This window comes from Mobula hypostoma, chromosome 3 (assembly GCF_963921235.1).
Source record: "Mobula hypostoma chromosome 3, sMobHyp1.1, whole genome shotgun sequence".
NCBI classification, from domain to species: domain Eukaryota; kingdom Metazoa; phylum Chordata; class Chondrichthyes; order Myliobatiformes; family Myliobatidae; genus Mobula; species Mobula hypostoma.
In genome coordinates, this window is record NC_086099.1 from 94,294,500 (window position 1) to 94,304,746 (window position 10,247).

General features: G+C 45.8%; 1 protein-coding gene across 2 annotated transcripts in view; it reads right to left on the reverse strand.

The window, feature by feature from the left end:
* The window catches only part of LOC134344139 (stearoyl-CoA desaturase 5-like), a 101,113-nt gene extending 91,949 nt beyond the window's left edge, over positions 1-9,164 (reverse strand). Inside the window, exons 1-2 of one of the 2 annotated variants that reach the window (XM_063043451.1) lie at positions 8,659-9,164; positions 2,694-2,824 (exon numbers count right to left, since the gene is read on the reverse strand). In XM_063043451.1, the coding sequence (XP_062899521.1) occupies positions 2,694-2,824; positions 8,659-8,815 (288 nt within the window). In that variant the 5' untranslated portion in view covers positions 8,816-9,164. The remainder of the gene's footprint in view (positions 1-2,693; positions 2,825-8,658) is intronic. The other variant, XM_063043452.1, reaches the window with a different exon arrangement.
* Positions 9,165-10,247: the final 1,083 nt, after the last annotated feature.

Sequence of the window (10,247 nt, forward strand, 5' to 3'; positions counted from 1 at the left end):
TTGACGGCAGCACTTGTCTTGAAGTTATATTCATTTGAATTCTTCAACTCAAGTGTAGCATAAATAAAGTCTGTAATTAATTGCCATGTTATTTAACTTGAATCCCACTCAGTACTAATTGTGACTCCCTAGCTATTAAGTCTAGTCTCTTGCAGAATATAAACTGTTGTTGTTACACATCTTATTCCATCATGATTAACACAATGAAGACTATTAAGATCTGGCTGGAGGGTGCTGACTCTGCTCTTCAGCACCAATTCCAGCACACAGACTGGAGCACGTTTGCAGCACATGCCACCACAGATTCTCAGATTAACATTGATTTATATACCAACTCTGTCCTTGAAGAGAGCACATCAACAAGTGTGTAGGTAGAGCAACATCACAAATCAGAAACCATGGATGAACAGAGAAGTTCACCTCCTGCTCAAAGCCAGAGATTCAGCCTTCAGGTCTGGAGACTAGGAGGTTTACAGCTCAGCCAGGACCAACCTGAGGAGGGGAATTTCTCAGGTTAAACACATGCACAAACAGAGAATCCAGGAGCATTTCAACTCCTCGGAGCCCCGGCTCATGTGGCATGGCATACAGGTCATTACAGACTTCAAACCACCTAGTACTGTGCCCCCTTCCAGCTCTGCTTCCCTCCCTGATGAGCTCAATTACTTCTACGCTCGCTTTGACCGAGAGAACAAGGAGATCACCCTCAAAGTGGATCTCCCACCTGGTGAACTGCCTCTCTCACTTTCCACCTCCGATGTTTGCGCCACCCTGAGAAGGGTGAATGTATGGAAGGCAGCTGGTCCAGATGGAATACCTGGTCGTGTGCTCAGAGTCTGTGCAGGGCAGTTGACCAGGGTCTTCACGGACATTTTTAATCTGTCCCTGGCCCAGGCAGTTGTCCCCACAAGCTTCAAGATCGCCACCATCGTGCCAGTGCCAAAGCATTCCACTGCCACAGGCCTGAATGACTTCCGTCCAGTTGCACTCACCCCCATCATTGCAAAGTGCTTTGAGAGACTGGTTCTATCACATCTGAAATCCTGTCTGCGCTCTACCCTGGACCCCCATCAATTTGCCTATCGCACCAACAGGTCAACAGAGGCCGCCATCTCCACAGCACTTCACTCTGCCCTGACCCACCTGGACAGCCCCAACCCTTACGTCAGAATGCTGCTCAAGACTTTAATTTGGCATTCAATACTGTGATCTCCTCCAAGATGATCGCCAAACTTCGCCAGCTTGGTATCAGCTCATCCCCCTGCAATTGGACCTTGGACTTTCTGACTTACAGACCCCAATCAGTTAAGTTAGACAACCTCTCCTCCTTCATTCTCACCCTGAACACTGGCGTGCCTCAAGGCTGTGTGCTGAGCCCTCCTCTGTACTCCCTTTTCACCTATGACTGCGTTCCTGTACATGGTTCTAACTCCATAATCAAGTTCGCAGACGACACCACTGTGGACGGCCTGATCGGAGGGGATTAACGAAATGGCCTACAGGGACCTGGCCGTGTGGTGTGCCGACAACAACCTGACCCTTAACACCCAGAAGACCAAGGAGATCATTGTGGACTTCAGGCATGCTAGGAGCCACACTCACGTCCCCATCTACATCAACGGAGCTGTAGTGAGCATGTATCAAGCTTCAAATTCCTTGGTGTCCACATTTCCGAGGATCTCACCTGGTCCCTGATCATCACTCCTCCATCCTGATCAAAAAGGCGCAACAGTGCCTTTATTTCCTGTGGAGCATCAAGAAAGTTCACCTCTGTCCCAGGATATGGACGGACTTTTACCGTTGTACCATTGAGAGCATACTCACCAACTGCATCTCAGTGTGGTATGGCAATTGTCCCGTATCAGACCGCAAAGCACTCCAGCGGGTGGTGAAAACTGCCCAGCGGATTATCGGCACCCAATTGCCCGCCATTGAGTACATCTACCACAAACGCCTTGGCAAGGTGAAAAGCATTATCAAGGATGCATCTCACTCTAACCATGGGCTTTTTACTCTCCTCCCACCTAGTAGGCGCTACAGGAGCCTCCGCTCCTGCACCAGCAGGCACAGGAAGAACTTCTTCCCTGTGGCTGTGACCCTGTTGAACCTCACATCATAGCGCTAAGCAGTATTGCACCCATATTGTACTGTCTCAGTAGTTTTATACTTGTGTGCTGTAGCACTTTTTATTCGCAGTTATTTTGTAAATAACACTATTCTTTGCATTTCTGGTCAGATGCTAACTGCATTTCATCGGCTTTGTATCTGTACTCGGCACAATGACAATAAAGTTGAATCTAATATTAATATGTTACAGATTCATTGCCTATGGGCATGCATTATCACATCCTAGATGGATTAAAGTTTACTTTTTAATTGCATACTACAAAGAATACTTCATATCACTGATATTAAACTCTCTACTGATCCAATAAAATACAAAAGACAATGAAATGGGTAACAGAATGTTTGCGTGGAGCTGAACTGTTCAAATTCAGTGATTTTTTTTAAATGCATGTCAAACTCAAATAAAACATGTAGAATATTTCATATTAAATAAAAATTAGAACAAGATTTATTTTTAGACTGTTTGATTTCAATTCATTTCTACATAATAAATGTAAGTATATCCACAATTTAATGACCAAGATATCAGTGCTAGATCGAAAACATTTTTCAGTCAGAAGAGTCACCTGAAAAGCCATGGAGTTGGCAGCAGCCAAGAACATCCGTAGTGGCAGTTTTGCCTTGTAAGACCGATGGCTCCATAATCGGTGTGCACCAGCTGTCACTCCAAGGGCCGTTAATAGAAAACAAATATAAGCTGTAGAGCAGAAAAGTGGGATTAATATCATGGCACTTTTTATTCCTAAACTCATGACTACTGGGACATTCAGTAAAACAATGTGAGTCATGCAAGTGATTTCCATGCATTTACTGTCATTCATCTCTCTAGTGAAATAATTGCTTCTTCACTCCTTAACCTCGAGCAGATAGATGCATGCCTAACCCAAGGGATAATTTCCATATTATATCACAAGTATGAAATATTTGAGCAAAGTGTGCACAATACTAAAAAAAAACAGGGAAATACACAGCATGTAATGTAGCACCCATTAAAAAAACAAACACACACACACAATGCTGGAGGAACTCAGCAGGCTAGGCAGCATCCACTGAAGTGGACAGTTGATGTTTCAGGTCAAGGATTTTCTTCAAGACCGAAACATCGACTGTTTGTTCATTTCCATGCCTGACCCACTGAGTTCTTCCAGCAGTTTGTCTGTGTTGCTTTGGATTTCCAGCAGTGGCAGAATTTGTTGTGCTTAGAAACATGACTGATTTGTCACCGCTTAATGAAGGCAGATATTGTTGATGAAATTCATCATCACCATGTCAGCAAAGACTCTGGCTACCCAAAGAAAAGCTCTCAAACCTGGCACCAAGCTCATGGCCTTCTTTGCCCTCCTACATACTTCCGGGACATGGACTCCTACAACAGGGCTCATTGGTGATTCAACATGCCTGACCATTGCTAATCGACAATTATCCAAACCCAATGGCTGGGCAAGTGATCAGCATCTTCTTCCACAGCAATGTTTCTGTCCCAAGTTACATTTAATCGGCTCAGATGAGGAATTCATGCTCTATGCTATACTTCCAAAACAGATAATCTTTTCAGAGCTCTGTCACAGCAAGAGACAAAGTTAGAGAGAGGAAAAGATTCACCTCCTTAGAAAAATGGCAATAGCGGTACTGATTCTTGGGAATCCCTGTGCAACGACTACTCAAAGTGATGACACCAAGACTTCAGCATACAAACACACAATAAATGGCAGGAGGAAAACCCTGCTTTCTAAACCACCCATCCCAGTATGTACCACTTGAGGCACAGTTCGCTATTTCTATTTTGGCTTCATCCACCACCTCAGAACTCACAAAACTAGAGCAGACACAACTTACTAAACACTTGAAACACTAAGAAGGGGTTAATGCTCCAGGTGATTTTGCCTAATAGGGATACCTGAAATGTTTGTTTTTTTATAAAGCACGTTTTCCTTTAGATTTCCAATGTTTGCATTCCCTTTCATCCCAACCTAATTAAAATAAATAAGTGTTTTGGGCTAGAAAACAGAACATAGAACAGTACAGTACAGGAACAAGCCCTTTGGCCCACAATGCTGTGCCAAACCAGTTAAATTAGTAATCAAATGGCCAACAAGTAATCAAATAGGTAATCAAATGGTCAAACTAGTCTCTTCTGCCTACACAATGTCCATGTCCTTCCATTTTCCTCACATTCATGTGCCCATCTAAACATCTCTTAGAAGTCTCTAATGTTTCTGTCTCTACCATCACCCCAGGCAGCTCATTCCAGGAACCCAATACTTAGTTGAAAAAAACTTACCCCTCATATCTCCTCTGAAAAATACCCCTCTCACCTTAATTGCATGCCCATGGTATTAGATATTTCAACCCTTGGAAAAATTTTGATACTCTGTCTACCTCTTATAATCTTATAAACCTCCATCAGATCTTGCCTCAGCCTCCACTGCTCCAGAGAAAACAACCTAAGTTTGTCCAACCTCTCATGATAGCACATGTCCTCTAATCCAGGCAACATCCTCTTGAACCTTTTCTGCACCTTCTCCAAAGCCTTGACATCCTTCCTATAATGGGGTGACCAGAACTGTACACAAACTACAGACACGGACTGGAACAACCTATCTTTTAAAATCACGTGATATAACACAGGGTAATTTTTTAAAATACCGGTAGTGAGGCAAGGTGGGGGGTGGTGGAGATATTGCTATAAATTTGTCTTGGGCATTTCTGCAAAAAAAAGGCAACATAAAAGTGACACTTCCTCATTTTATTTCCTGTTGACTTCACAGATAAAGAAAATTAGTGTAAAACAGGTTGCAAATTCAATAAGAAATTTTACTTTGCTCCAATAAAGCTGAACTTCACTCTCCTCAATATGTCCGAAAATAGGAAGCATAATCCAGGAGCTAACCGGTTAAGAAATAGTTTTAATGTTATATGTTGAGAATATTAATTTTCCTTCTTTTCCTAAAGTTCATTTTTCCACATTGTTTTAAAGGTGCAAAAGCAACCCATTATTCTCTTTATTCCCTAAAATTTGAAAAGATGTGAAAAAGTGATGGATGATATATACACCTTTAATTAGAAACCTTAGGCACATTGGAGAGAAATCTGAACACTGAGAGATTCACATCCAAAAGATTTATCTGATATTACCGACAGATTAATGTTGCAGCAAGCTTAGCAGGTAGAGTAAATTGAGAGAAGTAATAATCCTAATGTGGCTGAAACTCAATGCACTCTTATTCTTAAAATGTGTAATATAAAAAGTTACATAGGAAAAATGATGCAGAACTAAATGTACTGTTTTCGTTGATTAAAGTATGTTACTTGTTATGAGCTAAACAATGAACATTGGCTCCTAGATACCACCTATATTTTCATAACAGAACTTTACTGAATTACTTTGTACATAAATAAAATGGAATCTTTTCACTCTAATTTCCCCGTAGGCACAAAACCATATCACACTCTTAACATTAAAGCAGAGGGATTATGTAACTGCTGTACAGAAGACTATCTTTAAACTCATCTCATCTGTATTAGCAAGCCCCCCATTTCCTGCTCCTGACACTGTGATCCAGTAATGGAATTTTATGGCAAGTCACTGTACTTGTATGTGCTAAATGTGCCTTCTTCTGTGTGTGACTGCTGGGACTGTGTTTTGCAACTTGGCCCCAGTGTAATCAACACTGTGTCGTTTGACTGTATCATGGTTGAACAACAATTAAACCTGAATTTGAACTAGAAGTTTACATACCCACTGTGACTGACAAAGTTAACAACAAGTGCAAAATAAAGTCATTAACCTAACTCATGCTTTGAACAACTCTAAAACTTTGCATAAAGGGAATGAAAGTGGTATGCATAGGTTGTGCACAAGAAGTTAAGATTTACACAAAGTTTGAACAACAAGACATACTGTGCTCTGGTTTAAATGTGAAAATCATTTTTCTTACTTATGGTGGCCACACTTTAGACAACATGGCCTCATCTGAAATTCTTGCTAAACCTCTACCTCTCATCCTGCTGTTCCCAAAAATCTGTCAAACTTTTTAGTCATCCAATTTTTCATAGCTAGTTGCCTTTGACAACTACAATTTAATACTCAGCTATTAAGGACAATTTTTTCTGTCATGGCAGAGTGAATCACTGTGATAATGTTTTCAAGTTTATGGATTATGGGTTGATTCATGATCTGTTTTATTTGCTCTCTTTTTGTACTAAATATATATTTATTATAATTTATAGTTTTTATTTTGTATTGCAATGTACTGCTGCTGCTGCAAAACAACCAATTTAATGACATCTGCTAGTGTTATTAAACCTGATTCTAATCACTACTGTAACTTATTGGAGAAGTTAATTTCTGTTTGTGTTAGTTATCTACACCTGTTATGACTTACCTAAAGCAATTTGGAGATAACAATAACTTCTGTGGATATCAAAGACAAGATCACCCTGTGGTTGTAGTCACCTCTGCTAATATCTTCTTGTATGTCCTGTCAAATTGTGTTTGTTGATACTCTTGTAAACTGCCTTGGGATATTTTGAGTTATAAAAACATGCTCCATAAATGCAACTTACTGTTTTTCATAAAATAAAGATTACTGCCATCACATCCATTTTGAATAAGGCTAGTTTTCAAAATAAATCTACAGAAAATTCTTGAAAAGAAACTGAATATCTTACATTTTAATTTAAGTCATATTTCCTTCATTACAGCTGTTCCTGAGTATACAGTCAATTGTTTATAAACTTGCTGACGTTTTCAATATTTTTTTTAAATCAACAGTATTTTATATGGCAAAAAAAGGTGACCAAGCTCATCGAATTATCTTTAAAATTGTACTGGATAACTATTTCAATATGTTTTAAAAACTTTAAATAGTGGATTTGTAAGGGTTAGTTTTCGGCTTACCACTTACATTGCTTTGAATCAATGCATGTCCTGATGACTTTCTGTAAGTGAATGCATACCTACAGTCACTTAAGAGGCACAACAATTAAAGTTTGAATATCAGACAATTCAGGTTTCAAACCCAAAATTCAAGACCAGCAGATAAGAACAGCAAATTCTCACAACTTCCTTTTAGTTAAGGATAGTTTTATTTGGCTTTTAAGTTAACATTAAACAATTTGCTAAATTTTCATTAAACAGTTCATGCTAATTTAATCAACTTTAAGATTACCTAATAATTTATATCTTTAGACAAAGCCTGCACTTGCTGAAGCTTATGTAAAACATAAATTATTCAATATTAATTCTGCAATAAAAATGGCTGCAAATCTGTTCAGCTAAAGAAACACTGAATTCCTACATGTTATAGGAAGTTATTATGTTATTTACCCAGACCGGGAATTCTGTCAGTCATAAGTCTATGACTGACTCTATTTTGACTCCCTTGACAGATTAAGACAAGATTACCTCAATGGAATTAAATTTATAGCATTTCTTGACATCGGTATTTGCAGATTGAAATTAACCTGAATAGGGTAGCACCTTTCTCTGTCACTAATTATTTTCTATCTCTTTAAAAATGCTGCTAGCTAGACCATTAATCACCTTTAATATCCTGTGCTCTACCTCAAGTTTTGTTGGATAACACTCCTGTAAAATGCCGTGGGAGCATTTACGGTCCTGCATTAAGAAAGTGTGAAATAAACCTGAGTTGTTTAAAGAGGGTCACAAACATTCAACATGCACTTTAAGCAGATAACCATTTAAAATCGAATTAACAATGTTTAATTATTCACATGATATCAGATTAAGCACTAATGCATTCCCTTTTCCCTGACCAGACATTGATACTTATGGAAATCAAATCTGATGTGTCATTCTGTGAATGCAATTTCCCTGAACCACTGCAGACTTTTACAGCAGGCACCGTAGCACAAATCATCAGTGTGATTAAAACCAACGTGTGTTATCATCATCACTGGTATCCAAATGCATGAAAATTCTTTAACCGTGGTCAATAATTAGTCATTGTTATACGTGTGCATTCACCGTTGCAGCTCCGCGCTCTCAGCAGCAGCAGGTCGAGTGTTTTTTTTTTGAGAATCCAGGCTGCGGGGGGATAAAATAAACGGGGCTGAAGGAGAATAAAGAACCCAGTTGGAACATCATGGGGCACGACTGCAAAGGGCCGAGTGGGGTCAGAAATGTCCGGGGCTGAGGAGGCGAAGGTGATTGAGATACTGAGAGGACAGGCTGGGGGGGGGGTGAGGGACGAGTGTGAAATGGGGAAGGGGGATGTGGGGCAAAGACAGCAGAGTTGAGGTCGGTACTGAGTGGCGGATGGGGGTCGCCGGCGGTACGGGTACCCGTGTCTCGCCTTTCAGGGTATTAAGGGCGCCCGCCCGACCCGCAATTCCCCCAGTACCACAGCAAGCATTCGTTTCAGGGCGGCGTGGACATTTTACCCCAGCGGGCAAGTTTCACCGGCAGGGGTCTGGGCGCCAGGCCGCCAAGCCAACGCCACTCGCACGGCAAGGAGGGAGGCTGCGCCATCGGGGCGACTTCCAGCGGCCGGCCGCTCACTCACTCACCCCAGAGCCAGGTCAGCGGCTGGGCATACGGGACGAGGCTCAGCGAGTACACGGCGCCCAGGTGCAACAAACTCATCAGCACGACGTTCCTCCAGACGATCCTGTGCGCGGCCCGGCGCCCCGGCCACCCACCGCCCATCTTCTCCTCACGCTCCATGCTGGCAGACACGGCCGGTGTGCCCGCCGTCTCGTCTCGGCTCGCCTCAGCCCGGCCCCAGCACGCTCAGGCGGACGGACCGACGCGCGACGGCAGCACAGGCATCTCGCGCCAGTGAGCGGAGCTCGAGACCCGGGACCCGGCACCCGGCCGCCTTCTGGCAGCGCGCAGCCAATCAGAGCCGGGCATCAGCGCGGCTCCACCTGTAGCGCCGACTGCAGCAACACCTAACCAGAGCGGGGAGGGGGGAGTGCACCCGGACCGACCGACACCGGAGCCGGGGGAAGGGGGGGCGTGCACCCGGACCGACCGACACCGGAGCCGGGGGAAGGGGGGGCGTGCACCCGGACCGACCGACACCGGAGCCGGGGGAAGGGGGGGCGTGAACCCGCACCGACAGACACCGGAGCCGGGGGAAGGGGGGGCGTGAACCCGGACCGACAGACACCGGAGCCGGGGGAAGGGGGGGCGTGCACCCGGACCGACAGACACCGGAGCCGGGGGAAGGGGGGGCGTGTACCCGGACCGACAGACACCGGAGCCGGGGGAAGGGGGGGCGTGCACCCGGACCGACAGATACCGGAGCCGGGGGGCGGTGCACCCGGACCGACAGACACCGGAGCCGGGGGAGGGGGGGCGTGCACCCGTACCGACAGACACCGGAGCCGGGGGAGGGGGGCGTGCACCCGGACCGACAGACACCGGAGCCGGGGGAGCGTGCACCCGGACCAACAGACACCGGGGCAGGGGGGGCGTGCACCCGGACCGACAGACACCGGGGCAGGGGGGCGTGCACCCGGACCGACAGACACCGGAGCCGGGGGAAGTGGGGGCGTGCACCCGGACCGACAGACACCGGAGCCGGGGGAAGTGGGGGCGTGCACCCGGACCGACAGACACCGGAGCCGGGGGAAGGGGGGGCGTGCACCCGGACCGACAGACACCGGAGCCGGGGGAGGGGGGGCGTGCACCCGGACCGATAGACTCCGGAGCCGGGGGAGGGGGGGCGTGCACCCGGACCGATAGACACCGGAGCCGGGGGAGGGGGGCGTGCACCCGGACCGATAGACACCGGAGCCGGGGGAGGGGGGGCGTGCACCCGGACCGACAGACACCGGAGCCGGGGGAGGGGGGCGTGCACCTGGACCGACAGACACCGAAGCCTGGGGGACGTGCACCCGGACATACAGACACCGGAGCATTGGGGGAGGGAGCGTGCACCCGAACCGACAGACACCGGAGCCTGGGGGGCGTGTACGTGGAATTACCGACACCGGAGCCTGGGGGCGTGCACCCGGACGTACAGACACTGAAGTCTGGGGGGCGTGCACCTTGACATACAGACACCGGAGTCTGGGGGCGTGCACCCGGACCGACAGACACCGGAGCCGGGGGAGGGGGGGGGGTCGTGCACCGGACTGACAGAGAACGG